The 17549-nt window shown below is 48.6% G+C and overlaps 1 protein-coding gene across 1 annotated transcript in view; it reads left to right on the top strand.

The window, feature by feature from the left end:
• The first annotated feature begins 1061 nt into the window (after positions 1-1061).
• The window catches only part of CAVIN1 (caveolae associated protein 1), a 49708-nt gene continuing 33220 nt past the window's right edge, over positions 1062-17549 (top strand). Inside the window, exon 1 of the mRNA XM_029572172.1 lies at positions 1062-1690. Coding sequence (XP_029428032.1) covers positions 1232-1690 — 459 coding nt within the window. The 5' untranslated portion in view covers positions 1062-1231. The remainder of the gene's footprint in view (positions 1691-17549) is intronic.

The following is a 17549-nucleotide window of genomic DNA, read 5'->3' as shown; positions in this document are numbered from 1 at the left end:
AGCCTGGGGATAGGGCCCAGGCTGGAAGGACTCTGGCTATGAGGTGATGAGAGCACAGCTCAGGCCTGGTCTGGCAGTGATGACTTTTCGGTGGCACACCTGATCAGGTCTGAAGGCACAACAGGGTGCCAGGGCACATCGGTTGGGAAACATTGCTATTGAGTCTCTGCATGCCCTCTGCCGATAGAGCACACTCTCTGCACACTCAAAGGGGTGAACAAAATTGTATACCACGCTAAATTAAAGAATGTATTTTTTTTCTTTTAGTAAGTAAAGGATCTTTACTAATTCTAACTGCATGATTTTTTTTTCCTGAAAATAGGATCACTCCAGAAAAGGTTTCCTTTATTGCTGAAGCACATTTGGATTGTCCCAAAAGTAGGAGAGGTCTGGGTGTCTTTTATTGCAATCAATTTCCAAACTTCAGTATGGACTATATAGTGGGGAAGTTATTCTATAGCCTGGAGCAATCTCCAAACGAAATTAATTGGTAACAAAAATGTCATATGGAACCGAATAAAAGTAACTGTTTTGCTGAGTGGGGGGGTGGAGGAGAGGGATTTTATTTACTGCAACCGTTTAGGGCTGTAGGGTAAGGTTCATTCTCTCACTGCAGGGCTGCTGGCTGGGTAAACACAGGTATCATTTTCATGGCTCTGGCCCTGCAAGGTACAAAACAGTCACAGTTAGGAGCCCAAGAACAAGGAAAGCTCTATTTCTAGCTCGCAAAGCATCGTGCTCGCACGGTAGACTTCATCCCAAGTGAGTTTAGCTTTTGGCTGTTTTTTTTTTTTTCCACCAAACAGGGCCCTGGCTCTCTTCTTTCCTCTTTGCCCTCCTTGCACCCCCCCTTGCACATTCCTCGGCGATCAGTGCCTGGCTTGCATGTCCTCGCCTGCAATCGCCTCCCACTCACCCCCACCCAGCAGCTATTTGAATCGCAGCTCAGAAAGGGTGGGATCGGGCAGAGGGTTTGGGGGCTGCGCTTCCCCCAGCCGAGGTGGAGTCAGCCAATGGTCGGGGGAGCCTGGTAGGATTTTTTTTTCCTCGCAGGGAGGTTCCCAGCACGGAGCGTCCCAGATCCAGGCACGGGGCTGCGCGCCGCACTCCCGCTGGCTCCCGTCCCGGCCGACCCAGCCTTATAGCAGCAGCAGCCTCGGGCCACCGTCGTCTTTTCCCTCCCCGATCCCTCGCGACCGTTACTCGCGCCTCTCTCCCCCCCCCCTGTGCCATGATGACGGACACCGTCCTGCACATCGTCGAGCAGCCGCTGCCCGCGGACGAAGCCGCGGACGAGCCGTCCGCCGCCGCCGCCGCCTCCGGCACCCCGGAGCCGGAGGAGGCGCCCATCAAGCCGGACCAGATCAACGGCGTGATGGTGCTGACCCTGCTGGACAAGATCATCGGCGCCGTGGACCAGATCCAGCTGACGCAGAGCCAGCTGGAGGAGCGGCAGCAGGAGATGGAGAGCGCCGTGAGCGGCATCCAGGGCGAGCTGGGCAAGCTGAGCAAGGCGCACAGCAGCACCAGCAACACGGTGAACAAGCTGCTGGAGAAGGTGCGCAAGGTCAGCGTCAACGTGAAGACGGTGCGGCAGAGCCTGGAGCGCCAGGCCGGCCAGATCAAGAAGCTGGAGGTCAACGAGTCGGAGCTGCTGAAGCGCCGCAACTTCAAAGTCATGATCTACCAGGTGGGTGGGGTGGAGGTGGGGGCCCGCTCGCTGGCTGCCAGCCCTGCTTTTCCTAGCAAACTATGCCAGGGGGGGGGGTGGTGGGTGGAAGAGCCGGCTGCTCTGTGTTGGGAAGCGATAGATTTGTTTTGGTTTTTTTTTGCTTGCCAAGGGTCTGTAAAGTTCTTTTTTTTTTTCCTACTCGCCTTACTCTTGTCATAATTTGCCCAGCGTGCCGATCGGGGCGGGGGGAGAGTCTGGGCGACAGCCAGTCTTGCAGCCCTTAGCTGGTCTTCGGGTGCGACCCGCAGAATACGTGTCTTTGCTTGTTAGATCTCCCGATGAAAACTTTGGCACGCCTGGCTGTACTCTCCAGGAGTGTCATCCACCCTGCCAGCCTGACCCGCTTTCTGCAGGTCCTTAAAGCAGAAGCCTATGGCTTGGGCACAGGCGGGCTGAATTAGCCCGAGTTTGAAACTGTTTTGAGCATGGGCTCGTTCTGGTTCTGTCCGCGTGGCTACTGAACGCAGGGATCACCAGGAAGGGTCAAGTTTGCACACTAAGTTGCAACTTGCAAACGATCGGGTCGAAAGCTGGTGTGCACTGTGCAGTAGTATCTGTCAGATGCAGGCAGGACCATCCCTCTCCTGTAGGAAAAGACGAAAAGTAAAGGCAGTTTGAACGCTCAGAGGCAGCGGCTGGAGTTTTACTCTCCTCCTTTATTCTGAAAGGAGATAGCCCGGTGGTGCAAGGCTGAGAGACTGAGCAAGCTGGAACACTAATTTAGTTCACTGATTCAGGGTGCAGCCATTCCTGGTTATATCACGCCTAAGAGGCTGAAGTATGCCTGGGAACATATCAGCCATTCTCCCCATGCTTATCATTCCAGAGTCTTCTTCACATTAAAGAAAACAAACAAACTCCCGCTCGGATCCCATTTTCCTCATCAGACCATCTTGTCAAGGCTCCTGCCTTTTTATTTACTAGACTGGCCCTCCAAGAATGTCTGTTCAAAGGTCTGCTGCAGTTTGTTCCCTTAGGAAATCAAAGGAGACCCACAGCTGCCCCACCCGTTTCAAATATGGCGATGGGTGCCCCTGCAGTTACTGGGTCTAGCCCTGGCCACGCCCGATGGCCTCCTGCCACTTTCTCTTAAAATGGCCAGGTCTACTGTATATGGAAGAAAACGCCTGTTCTTCTAGGAGCACTCTCTCAGAAGGGCTTTTCACAGTCCCCACCCATTTATTCCTGATCCTTCTGTCTAGGGAAAACTTTTCAGAGTCCTGTGTTACTACAGGAGAATATTAATAAAGTAGCACCACCTGTGCAAAAGGGCCCCAAAATATTCTGTATGTTATCAGAATCCAGTCAACCCTATGCCCCCCCCCCCCCCACTCAGTGAATACCCCAATTATGGGCGGAGTATAAGATCACAGTCCTAACTACATGTCGTCACCGTGCTAGGCAGTTCATCTGGTTGCAACATCTGTGCATCATTAGTGCAGCTTGAACACAGGGAGGTTAAGCGACTGTCTTAGGGGCCATACATGGAGTTGTAGATAGGTAACGTCGGGGTCTTCATTGCTCTGTGCAACACTGCCATTCTGCCTGTAAAGCCCAGGAGGGCCCTCTGTAAGCCACCTTACCTGGTCCTATCAGAGCAGTCTTTTCAGGGTGCGTCATGCTGAGTGCCTCCTAGGATTTTGCTGCAGTGGCATCTGAAGGGAAAAGGTTTTGGAGCCAGTGGCCAAGGGGTCACGAGGTCGCACAGAAGCTGGGGCATGACAGTATTTCTTTTCCTCTTCTGTTTGAGCTGTCCAAAACCTGGGGAACTATTACCGCTGAATCCTGTTATTTTATCATGTACATTAGGTATTTCATTCTTACTGCAGAAATACCCCACAGTTATTTTATTTGCACAAAACTTTCTTTACTTTGAACGGACAGGGCCTTTTTCGATGTTCCTTTTGTAACAAACATTTCCAGGTGGAAGGCACTAGGAAGCGTACCTGCACAAATGAGGTCCCAAATCAGTGACAGAAATAATAATCAGAGTTTAAAAAGCTGAATAGAGGAATTGTGCCACTCAGTGTGTAATACTTTGCATTTCTTTCTTTGTAATTCGATGTTTATTGAAAGATACACAAGTCATAAACAACCATAATGACAAAAGCAGAATAAGGAGCAAAACAAGTGTTCTGTACAAATTTTCAGATCTTTGACACCCCCCCCCCCCCCAGTACTTTGCATTTATACACTAATTATATACCATTTGAGATAGGTTTGCCAAAAGAATTAGCCAGTATGTCATAATAATATAAATGCCACACTATAGGGGGAATATTCTGATTTTTAGAAACATTATTGGATCTGAGCAGAATAATAATAACGATCCCTTGATAGTGAAAATGTATGCAGAGTAAATACATTCATGTTAAGTATAACGGAATAGCTGAGACAGGACAGAGGAATATAATTTGTTTCACCATGGGTACATCACATCCAGTGGTGGGGGAGAGGGAATAAATTAGATGTTCCTTAGGTCTTTTGGCAAACCAGGGAATGGAAGAGCCTGTGATACAGATGGGAGCTTCCTTCTTCAGCCCGTAGTAACATGACACTGCTTAACAGATCTATCTATGGCCCATGTGTAGGAACAGGGCCATTGCTCGTATTTGAACACGAAATGCTTTGCATCACTCAGCACCCTGGCCTGCAGTCTTTTTGATGGCTCTGTAGCTTGGGAACTGGACCTTTACTCCTGGGGGAATTCTGCGCACAAAAATTTAAAGTTCTGCAAAATTCTGCATACTTTATATTGGTCAAAATAGCACAATATACATGACAGCCTTTGAGTAATTCACTTAAAATGTAATACAGAAAAATGATTACTTAAAGAAGCAGAGGGTTTTTTAAATATTTTGAGCAGAATTTCCCTAGAAGTACAATGTAAGAGTGTCCCTTCTACCCTTTCTCTCTACTCCTCTGGCCAGACCCCTTTCGCTTTGCCCTCTCAGGTCCCAACTCCTACACCCTCCACTATCTCATCCCTTCCATTCTATCTCCACGCCCAGAGTTTGACTCCTCTCTTAATAATGCCCCTCAACAGGCTTTTTCTGTCCCTCTCTCTCTCTCACACACACACACACACATCCTCACACAGGCTCTCTCTCGCTCTTGTACACACTCTCATCCAGGTTCCCTCTCTCTCTTGCACACGCCCCTGCATACAGGTTCCCTCTCTCTCACACACACATCCCTTCACACAGACTTGCTCTCTCTTTCACACACACACACCCCTTCACACATGCTCCCTCCCTCACAAACAAAACACACCCCTCACTCCCTCACATATACACACACAATCCCTTTTTCACTATACCAGCTCCCAGTCTCTCACATATATACACACTCCCTCACAATCTCCTCACATAGGATTTCTCTGGCACACATACCCACGCGCCTTCACACAAACTTCCTGTCTCACACATACTCGCCCTTACACACAGGCTGTCATTCACTCTCACTCTCTCACTGGGCCTTTCACATCTTTGCCATGAGCAGGATGGGCTCTGCTAGCGGCACGTCGGGGCCTGTTCCACCTTTGCTAGAAGTGAGATGGGCACAGCTTGTGGCATGCTGGGCCTGCTCCAAATTCTGTGCAAAAAATGGAAATGCTGTGTAGGAGGGGAAATCTGCGCTATTGTGGAGCTAAGAATTTGTGGAGAATTCCCCCAGGAGTATACTTATTTTATTTTATTTTAAAACTACTTCTATTCCGACACTCAAGGTAATACTGCTGTGGTTTCCAAATGTAAAATCACATATATAAAATATCAAGCACAGTACACTATTTCTGGACTGAACACTAGCCTGACATGGAGTACATCTTGTAGTAGTCAGGGCGGGAAGATACGTTTTGTCAGTTTTTAATTTGCAGAGACAAACAGAAGTGTGGGGTTCAGGTTTCCTGCTCAATGGGATTTGAGTGTTTTGTAAAAGGGGTGCTGTGCTCAAGTCTGTCGTACCTAAAGTATTTGGCACCCCCCCAAAGGTTCACGCCCCTCCCCTCCAGTGATTTCCAGTGCCCCTTTCCCTCACACAGACTTACTCTCTCTCTTGCACACACTCTCACAACCCCCTGCACAGCAGGCTCCCTCCATTTGTCTTTCCCTCAGACTTTCACACCCCTTCACATAGGCTCCCCCTCTCACACACAAACACGCACCCTCACTCCCATACACACACACACACTCCCAGTCTCTTACTTACATAGACACACACGTTCCATACACACATGCAAGCTCCCAATCTCTTTCTCACATACACACACACACACGCACACTCTCTCACTCCCTTCCCATACACACACACACAGGCTCCCAATCTCTTTCTCACATACACACACACACACGCACACTCTCTCACTCCCTTCCCATACACACACACACAGGCTCCCAATCTCTTTCTCACATACACACACACACACATGCACACTCTCTCACTCCCTTCCCATACACACACACACACACAGGCTCCCAATCTCTTCCTCACATACACACACACACACACATGCACACTCTCTCACTCCCTTCCCATACACACACACACAGGCTCCCAATCTCTTCCTCACATCCACACATGCACACTCTCTCACTCCCTTCCCATACACACATGCAAGCTCCCAATCTCTTTCTCACATACACACACACACACACACACACATATGCACACTCTCTCACTTCCTTCCCATACACACATGCAAGCTCCCAATCTCTTTCTCACATACACACACACAGGCTCCCAATCTCTTCCTCACATACACACACACACACATGCACACTCTCTCACTCCCTTCCCATACACACATGCAAGCTCCCAATCTCTTTCTCACACACACACACACACACACATATGCACACTCTCTCATTTCCTTCCCATACACACATGCAAGCTCCCAATCTCTTTCTCACATACACACACACATGCACACTCTCTCACTCCCTTCCCATACACACATGCAAGCTCCCAATCTCTTCCTCACATACACACACACACACACGTGCACACTCTCTCACTCCCTTCCCATACACACATGCAAGCTCCCAATCTCTTCCTCACATACACACACACATGCACACTCTCTCACTCCCTTCCCATACACACACAGGCTCCCAATCTCTTCCTCACATACACACACACACACACACACATGCAAGCTCCCAATCTCTTCCTCACATATACACACACACACATGCACACTCTCTCACTCCGTTCCCATACACACATGCAAGCTCCCAATCTCTTCCTCACATACACACACACACACATGCACACTCTCTCACTCCCTTCCCATACACACATGCAAGCTCCCAATCTCTTCCTCACATACACATACACACACACACACACACACACATGCACACTCTCTCACTCCCTTCCCATACACACACAGGCTCCCAATCTCTTCCTCACATACACACACACACACACATGCACACTCTCTCACTCCCTTCCCATACACACATGCAAGCTCCCAATCTCTTTCTCACACACACACACATGCACACTCTCTCACTCCCTTCCCATACACACACACACACACACAGGCTCCCAATCTCTTCCTCACATACATACCCAATCTTATACACCCTTCCTCTCTCAATCACATAGGCTCACGGGTGATAATTCTGGCCCTCTCCCTCTTTAGCTGCCTGCAGCTACCTGGCCGCTGTCCTCACTGTCTTACACCACTCGCAGCTGCTGACCTTTTAATGGCAACCCCCTCCTGGCTGTCACCCAGGGCAGACCGCACCCCCACACCCCCCCTTAGTATGCCACTGCTTGGTATAAGGAAGGGGGATTGCTGAGAATTGCAAAAGTGACCCCCCCCCCTTCCTCCTTACCCCCGGAGATAGCACTGAAGGGGGTCTGCCCCAGAGGAAGCGTCGTCTCCAGCCACCTGCCAACATGGGGGCTTGAAGCACAGTAGATAAAAAGGATGGGTATCAAAGGGAGTCATATTTAAAGAAACAAAACAGTTGTCCAAATGTCATCCCTTTATTTGATTCCTGTCTGTTGGCCCAATGAAAGGTGACAGCCCCAGCTTTCTCCAGGCCCAGTCTGAAAAAGCTGCATCAATTCCAGAAGCATGCAGAACTAAGCAGTGCCATCCACCAGGGCACGTAACGAGCGAAGAAGGATCTGAAACCGTTTCTTTCGGGCATTAAGACCCCCGTGCTGTATGGATAGTGCCAGTCTCCCGCTAGTACTAAGACAGTGTGCGATGGCCCAGTTCAGGAACTGCCACTGTGTTCACAAGCGAACCACGGCACGGGAAGCTCCTGCTTGAGCAGGAATAATTAACGTGGACCTCTTCACTTAAATAGAAAAAAAAAGTAGCCCTTTTGGCATATTTCATCAGTGCGATTCCCAGAGGGGAAGAAACAGGCTCAGCTTCTTTCCGCTTAATCCCAGAGGGGGTGAAACTTCCTTAAACATGAATATATTATAGGCAGGTCCCAGAAAAGTGCCTATGGTTTTTTTTTTAAATTTACATTTCTATCCACTTTTCATTGTGGCTCGCATAACATTCAAGAAAGATACAAAGTGTACATAGAACAACATTAACTAGCCAAACTGAATAAAAAGCAAAATGAGACCAAGCCAACATACACAATACAGCATAGTGACTGCCTGAGGGGGCCTCTCCAGGTCTTCCACTCTGTGGTGCTTCCTCTGAGTGTGGAGTGCAATCTCCCACAGACGCAAAGGGACAGGCACAAAAGAGGGAGAAGTGATGGAGACTTAAGATCGCAACACAAAACTGTTCCTAAACTTACAATTTTTAATCAAGACAACAGGGGAATGGACAGGGAGAGCATGTACTGGTTGAGAAAATGTTTTTTTCCCCTTCCCACTGTCTTTCTGTGGAGTAGATCGAACCATCCACGTCCACTCTAGCCTGGTCCATAGAAGCCCAGGCTCTTACAGCTCAGTTGTCCGTACGGTATGTCAGCTGTCTGTCCACTGTACAGGTGGCTTCAGTTTTTATACTGTTTTCATGGCCCTTAAAGTATTCCCTGCCAGGAGAGAAGACGGACCTGGAAAACGTCGCCGACATCTCACGACCTCACAGAGAAGGATGAACTCTTCATGGTGGGAATAACGGAGGCTGGATGTTTAGTCTGTGCAGGAAATGGCATCTTCAGGTCTCAGCCAGAAACGCAAGCGAGCGCTATCCACTCAGTGCAATCTTGGCTTTTATTGGTGCAATGGGCCGAAGTGATTGGGTTAGAAATTAAAAACCCCAACAGAGGTTTCCAGACCCTGCCTGGGGGTTTGGTTTGTACCTTATCCAGTCAGAGGAGACAGAATAAGGTTATTATTAAAGTTATGTTTCTTTGTTTTTTCTCTTGGTTAGTTATTTTCTTTGTGTGGAAACCAATTCTATCCTCAGTCAGTGCCAAGCTAAAAGAGTATTCAGTCAGAACCTGTCCCTACTGCTTCCAAATGGATCCTGGTCCTGCTCCGGTCATGAAGAACATCGGGGCAGCTTCATCAAATTACCTTGAGCTCAGGTTTGGCCAGGGCCAACCTCTTGCCCTGCTGGCAGGCACCAAAAACCAGAATTTGGAGGTGCTTTCCACGGTGACTTCACCACCTACATAGGTAAGTGATGCCAGGGTCCGTGGCTTGTCATGATTTCAGAGGGTTTGCTTAAAGTGGCGGCTCTCTCAAGCCAGTCCTCGCAGCACCCTGGCCAGTCAGGTTGCTTCATTTAATTCCACTTTCTTTATCGCATTATCAGCTTCCTGCTGCCCAGTGAAGTCTACCTCTATATACCAATAGAAAATGCTAGACATAGCAACAAAACATAAGAAACCTAAGCACCACTACTCCTACAACAAATCCCCTCTATCCCATGACCAGGCTTCAATATGCCCAGCTTAATCCTAATCGCTGCATATTCCTTGTAGGAGAAGAATCCTAAACACTTATACTGGAAGGATGCATGACCCCATGGCTCTTCAAAAAGCCCCGTGATCTTTACATTCCTGCAGCCTCCCAAGGCAAAGAATTCCACCGGCACAGGGACGGCGTTCTCCCTCCTTCCTGCTAGCTTTGCTTCTGCAGGCATCGGCCACCCAACTTAAGAGGAAGGCAAGCAACACGTGGGATTGCAGGGATGGGTGGTTACCGAGTCTGAAGAGCCTTGGTCGATCGTGCCTTTAGACATCGCTGGTTTGTTTTGCGTTCTGTCCTGGATGTTTCTTCTTGGTACTTCCAGCCCCAGGAGCTCTCATTTTCAACTCTCTGGTGATTTTTTTTCCTCCTTTGATATCCGCTCCCAGCTTGCTTTGGTCCAGTCACTACAGCGATAGTCCTTGGCCGGGGGCCATGCACCAGTGTTCCCTCCAGTGCCCTGCAATCACGGGCATTCGCCATGATTATCTCCTCCTCCATCCGAGAGGCTGTGAATGCTGTCTCTGCAGCATTCCTAGCCCCAGCCAACCCAGGGAGCAGCTCCAACCCAGGAGATCAAACCAGGGACCTTCCACATGGCAGTGCAAGGCAGACCAAACCATGGCTTCATAAGATAATACTAAGATCTTAAATTAGTTTGGGACTAATGTGATCAGTACAGTGACACTTGACCAACGCCCTTGGTGCCATATTTTGCACTGTTGTAGTTTCTTTAGTTGACTCTATGAAAGACCCACATATAAAGAAGTTACAATAATAATTTCTCAAGATTACTAAATTACTGATATTTGTAGGCAGAATATGAGCTGTCTAATCATTCGGAAATGTACAAATTCTAGCTGGATCACAGAGGTTATTTGTGCTTCCGTAGAGAGCTTTGGGTCCCAGGTCTTACATAATCCAGTTAATAGGAAAGGATGAGTCCTTTATAAACCCTCAGAGCTCTTGCTTTGGTGATTCTGATTTGCCAGCCCAGAAGGTCTCCAATTTATCAGAGTTATGTCTGAGCTTGTCCCCTCTAAACCAATTTGTAATTGCGTTTATGAAGCTGTTTGGTGTAGCAAAGATGGTCTCTATCTCTTTTCCCAAGGGGAAATAAATCTGGCTGTCAGCCACACACAGGAAGAATTTAAGTCCCAGTTGCTTGATGATGTTATAAGATAAAGGCAGAACAGTACAGGAGAAAGCAGGAACCCCTGCAGGACACCACATTCAAAGGGCCAGGAATTCCACAGCAAATATGCAAAAGGAGTATTTGCATGTATGGGATGTCCAGCGTCAATATGTCTCATGCATATCTGTATACATTGGACATGTTATATATGCAAATATCTTGCATGCATAATCATTACGGTGTGACTGTTGCGGTCCTGGGCCGTACCCCGGTCCCTCCTCCTACCTCGGGGCTGATCCGGGACGCTGCGGCATCGCTGGGGTCTGGTCCGGCCTGCCTGGCTCCTGTCCGTGGCGTCCCTCCTCAAGGGAAACGCCGCCAATGTGCTGCAGCTGGCCTCACCCCCATAGCGTGCGTGCATGCGTAGGGGCTCAGGATTTAAAGGGGCCAGCGTGGGAGATGTAGGACAGCCCCGAAGATGACGTCAGATGCCCTCAGGGTTTAAAACCATGCAACTAGCTACACTCCTGGCCTTGCAACGAGGTTGACTCCTTGGAGTGTGCTAGTTGCTGTTCCTGCCTTGCTCGTCCACTGGCTTCTGACTTCGGCTCGGCTTCTGACTTCGGCTAGTCTTCTGGTTTCCCGCTCGCTGCCTGCCTCGAATTTGGTTCGTCTTCATCTTCTGCTGTCAGCTGCCTGCCCTGAATCCTGGTTGGTTCCTTCCTTCTGCTGTTCTTCATCTGGACTGCTCCGTCCAGGAGGCTTCGCCTAAGTCCAAGCGGCTCGGGTCCTCAAGGGCTCCTCCTGGGGGGACCTCGGGCTTCCAGTGGTGAAGTTCCGGTTGGCTTCCTGGTTCCATAAGAACATAAGAACATGCCATACTGGGTCAGACCAAGGGTCCATCAAGCCCAGCATCCTGTTTCCAACAGTGGCCAATCCAGGCCATAAGAACCTGGCAAGTACCCAAACACTAAGTCTATTCCATGTAACCATTGCTAATGGCAGTGGTTATTCTCTAAGTGACCTTAATAGCAGGTAATGGACTTCTCCTCCAAGAACTTATCCAATCCTTTTTTTAAACACAGCTATACTAACTGCACTAACCACATCCTCTGGCAACAAATTCCAGAGTTTAATTGTGCGTTGAGTAAAAAAGAACTTTCTCCGATTAGTTTTAAATGTGCCCCATGCTAACTTCATGGAGTGCCCCCTAGTCTTTCTACTATCCGAAAGAGTAAATAACCGATTCACATCTCCCCGTTCTAGACCTCTCATAATTTTAAACATCTCTATCATATCCCCCCTCAGCCGTCTCTTCTCCAAGCTGAAAAGTCCTAACTTCTTTAGTCTTTCCTCATAGAGGAGCTGTTCCATTCCCCTTATCATTTTGGTTGCCCTTCTCTGTGCCATTAAAGGGGGGTAGGTCTAGCCTCAGGGTAAGAGCGGTTTCTGAATGTAAGGTGACCCAGTTGGGGAGGAAGACATTGATCTGGTCTTTGTTTTGGAACTACTCATTGCAGTTTTCATTTTTGGATTTATAATTGGGCCAGCCCTTCCATAAGGCAGATTTACAGTAATTTTGTGGGCAGTGCTTGGGACCACACAAGGCTCTGCCCTGATAGTGCCCCAACCTTAGGCAACAGAGAACAGGCTTCTCCTTCCTGTTCCAGCCCCTCCCCTCCCACACAGTGTGCAGGGAACAGAATGGGGAGGGGTGAGCCTAGAGCAGAGCAAAGAAGAGGGACTCTGCTTCCTAAGCCACCCCTCCCTTCAGTCATTCAGGGATAAGAGGGGAGGGGGTGAACCTTGCATAGATACTGCAGAGAAGGGGTGGGCAATTCTGGTCCTTGAGGACAGGAGGCCGGTTGGGTTTTCAGGATATCCTTAATGAATATGCATGAAATAGATTTGCATACAAATGAGGCAGTGTGCATGCAAATATCTCATATGCATATTCATTGGGGATATCTTCAAAACCTGACCAGTTTATGGTCCTTGCTGCCCACCCCTGCCGCAGAGCCAAGAATAGCCACTCTGCCTCCTAATCCAGCTCCTCCTTTCCTCTTGTTTTCACTTTCTCTCCTGTGCTGCAGGGATCAGGAGCAGAGGGAGGTGAGGTTGGAGTGGGGAAGAGTTGTGTTTTTGACTGTATACATCTATATATTTATAGTTACTTACTCTGTATTTGGTGAGGGTTTTTCTGCGTTCTGAGTGTGACCAATATGAAGTATTCTGCTAACCTGTAGTTTCTGTGTACTCCAACTCGTTATGTTTTCCCCATAGATTAGCCTGCCATGTCCAATAATGTATTTTTAGAATTCAGGTACAATTAGTCCGTACCTCAATGATCTTACAATCTAAGTGGATACCTGAGGCAATAGGAGATAAACTACTTGCCCAAGGTGACAAGGAGCAATGGTGGAATTTGAGGCCTGGATTTCCTGGTTCTCAGCCCATTGCATTAAACAGTAGGCCACTCCTTTTTTTCAGCTGGGAAGAATAGTAATGCTTTTTTTAGGGTCTGCTATAATATTTGCATTGTTGCCTTTTCTTAGGTAGGGTTGTTGCTGTTTGAGTTCTGGGAGTTAGTGCTGTTTTGGTATGGTGGGTTTGCTAGAGAGGCCGAGACCTTTGTTTTCAGGTTTGTGGGGCTGTTTTTTAGAATTTTGTGTTTTTTACAATATGCTTCGTAATGGAGGGAGTTTGTCTCTGTTACTGAGGTGACAAGCAAATCTGACTTTTTTTTTTATGGTGAGTAGTTTAGCCAGCCTTTTCAGAGATTACCTTCAGTCTACTCCCAGAATCACAGATGACACATTCATCAGACACTGTGACATGATTTCTGAAACATATTTATATACACATATATCTACACAAAACAAAGCTTAATATTTCAAATTTAAATATTTTTCAAAACTATATGTTTTGGTGCGAAATCCACAGTTAAAGTATCAGTTCTCAGAGGGAGAGTATAAGCATGCTTTTGCTTTTTCTGCGTTTGTGTGGTTTTAGGAGACAATGGGGAGAGCAATTTTAAAAAAAAAGTCCTTTCCCCAGGTAAATTGGTATTTTGTCTTCCCTATGTCCAATTATACGTTTTTAACCCTTTTGTTCTGGGAGGGATGGGGATAGAGTCATCATGATTGTTGAATTTAATGTCCCTAAGCAAATCTCAACTACAACTGCATGCACTGGGACAAAACCAGAAATGGATCAGCCTGTTTGATTGAATTGGAGGTTAGGTGGTGACCCTACATCCACATTTTCTTTTTTTGCCTGCGAGCATGATCTGTCCAGATGCGTTGATGTCCTGAACTTCTGTCTGTGACTGTAAAGCCTTAGCACAGTGTTTCTCAACCTAGTCCTGTTTCAGGATATTCACAATTATTTATTTGTTTATTTATTTATTTTTATATACCGATGTTCCTGTATAATATACATATCACACCGGTTTACAAGGAACTAAAACTGTCGCCTCGGGGGCGGAATACATTGAAACATAATAACAGTAAATAACTTAAAGATACATAAAAGGCGAAAAATAACTGAGATATAGTACTACTCAGAACGTATGTACTAGGGAGATAGGGGATCAGGGACTATGATGTCATTGTATTCCTCGGGTCTTAGGTCTCTGGGAATGCTTGGGTGAACAGCCAAGTCTTTAGCTTCTTTTTGAAGGTCATAGCGCAGGGTTCTTGGCGCAGGTCTGGAGGGAGCGAATTCCAGAGTGGGGGACCCGCAGTGGAGAGAGCGCGTTTCCTCAGTGAGGTTTTTGCCGGTTGGGAGAGTAGAGTGTTCTTGTATGCACTTCTAATCGGTCTCTTCTATCATGGTGGCTCCAACCCAGGCCTGCTCGTTATACTGACAGTGATGTTGGGGACTTGCTGCACATCCCACTATTAACGAAATGCTTGGGCCTCCCTCCACATGCTACTGCCACTCCCAGAACACTCAGATCTCCCTCCGTATGCTACCACTCCCAGAACACTCAGACCTCCCTCCGCATGCTGCCACTCCCGGAACACTCAGATCTCCCTCCGTATGCTGCCACTCCCGGAACACTCAGACCCCCCTCCGCATGCTGCTGCCACTCCCGGAACACTCGGACCTCCCTCCGCATGCTGCTGCCACTCCTGGAACACTCAGACCTCCCCCCGCATGCTGCTGCCACTCCCGGAACACTCGGACCTCCCTCCGCATGCTACTGCCACTCCCAGAACACTCAGATCTCCCTCCGTATGCTGCCACTCCCGGAACACTCGGACCTCCCTCCGCATGCTACTGCCACTCCCAGAACACTCGGACCTCCCTCCGCATGCTGCTGCCACTCCCGGAACACTCGGACCTCCCCCCGCATGCAGCTGCCACTCCCAGAACACTCGGACCCCCCTCCGCATGCTGCTGCCACTCCCGGAATACTCTGACCTCCCTCCGCATGCTGCTGCCACTCCCGGAACACTCAGACCTCCCCCCGCATGCTGCTGCCACTCCCGGAACACTCAGATCTCCCTCCGCATGCTGCCACTCCCGGAACACTCGGACCTCCCTCCGCATGCTGCTGCCACTCCCGGAACACTCGGACCCCCCGTCCGCATGCTGCTGCCACTCCCGGAACACTCGGACCTCCCTCCACATGCTGCTGCCACTCCCGGAACACTCGGAACCCCCTCCGCATGCTGCTGCCACTCCCGGAACACTCAGACCTCCCTCCGCCTGCTGCTGCCACTCCCGGAACACTCGGATCTCCCTCCGCATGCTGTCGCCACTCCCGGAACACTCGGACCCACCTCTGCATGCTGCTGCCACTCCCAGAACACTCGGACCCCCCTCCGCATGCTGCTGCCACTACTCAGGCCCCTGGACCTTCTTCCACATGCTGCCACCACTGCTGGAACACCTAGGACTCCCTTCACTTGCTGCCACCGCCAGAACAGTTGGGCCTCCATCCGTATGCTCTACACATGGCGGTCTCTCCGGTTTTGCACATAACCTAGTGTCCCCCTCTAATGATGCGCAGGTCCTGGTATTCTCCTTACAATGATGTACTCCCATGGGCTCTACATATGTGGGAGTAGTGTTTGTCTAGGAAGTATTGCATCCGACATGCTAACGTTCACATAGCATGCAATAAACCACCTTCCCATCCACCAGTAGATTTTAACACACACACTACAATGGACCAGCATCTGTTAAAACCCATTAGCATACCTGAAACAAAATGGACCCAAATGGATGGCAACCCTCTACTCCCCCCTCGCAAAATAAAATATTAACTGTCTGATTCACCTAATACTAGCTCCCCACTCCTGCAGGCTCTACTATCACATTAATCCGTGCTCAGGTATGAGTCCTGAAACGAGATCACAGAAGGACGGACAAGATTTACCCATTAGGTCGAGGTTGCAAACTCCAAGAGCCACGGGCAGGCCTGGTTTTTCAGGATATCCACAATGAATATGCATGAGATGGATTTGCATATAATGGGGGCAGGGCATGCAAATCTCTCTCATACATATTAATTATGGCTAGCTGCAAACCAGGCCCGTGTGTGTGGCTCCTGAGGACCGGTGGTGGTCCCCTTAGGTGCTAGCTCTTTCACTTCAAAAGACACCCACAAATTCACTAGCCCCGCCCCCTCAAGAACATTTGATCGTAAGAAAACAAACTGTTACAAGCTTTAACATACTTTTAATCCACATTTCTTATATAAGAATGCCGTTTTAAACTTTGAGATCTGCAGGATGAGATTTTTTTTTTTTTTTAATGTAGAACTGTCACCAAAGTATGCAGCAGTTAAACAAGAAAAGGAAGGGATTTTAGTCCTGTCCAGCTCAGTGTCCGGGAGCATTTACTTTAGAAGTAAAATGTTTTGAAAGTGTTGTAGCAACTGGAGCAGTGTGCGAGCCACCAAATATGGCAGTAATTCAGTGACTCATCAGAAGGGAACGCAAACAGAGAGGTTTCCCATCCCAGTTACTGAGCTTCTGCTCAGATCCTGCATTCTGCAGGCAAATGGTCGTGTAAGCTGGGAACAATCTCTTTGTGTGTTTTTTCAGAGTTTCCGAACAGTGTCAGCGCAAGAAAGTGGTCTTTGTAAAGGCTGTCGGCTAGATTTAGGGATCAGGGCAAACAGCCCCCTGCAAGTTTGTTTTCAGCTTGGGCATATTTTATCCCAAGGTTTTCATTGCTTGCAATTTCAGGAAGGGAAAAATTCCTACAGGGCGAAAAAGTTGGAGTGACCGAGTGCTGTGGCGCAGGCCACTTGAGATGGGAGGGAGGGGATGCACTGGATCCCAGGGGTGGGAGGGAAGATTGCTTTCTTACTGCAGCAGCCCCTGCCGGCCCCAAACATTTCCTGCCAAGTGACCCAGTGCAAAAAAAGGGGGGATATATATATATATATATATATATATAGATTATAAACCAGTCCTGGCTTTCCCCAACCTGTTGCATTCTGGCACACACAGCGCTGATTTAAAAATGGCAGATGCAGAGACTACAAATCCCACAATGCAACGGGATGTAAGTTCAATAACCAGGACTGGCCCAGAACGCTCCCTCCTGATCTTAAGTTGCTTGACAGCTCTGAGAGGGATTTTCTTGGAGGCAATGACCCTCCAGCCTTGGGCTGCTGAGGGGGCCCCATGCTGCCTCGGGTGGGAGGGTCACAAATGGAGGGACAAAGGGAATGGGGACGAAGATAAACTGAGCAAAACATTAAGGGATTTTAGCACCTATGGCCTAACTTTAAGGATCTGTAGCATCTGCAGTTCTTTT

Source organism: Rhinatrema bivittatum, chromosome 12, assembly GCF_901001135.1.
Source record: "Rhinatrema bivittatum chromosome 12, aRhiBiv1.1, whole genome shotgun sequence".
Classification (NCBI taxonomy): Eukaryota; Metazoa; Chordata; class Amphibia; order Gymnophiona; family Rhinatrematidae; genus Rhinatrema; species Rhinatrema bivittatum.
Note: the sequence above shows the minus strand (reverse complement) of the source record. Positions and strands in the feature narration are given on the sequence as shown.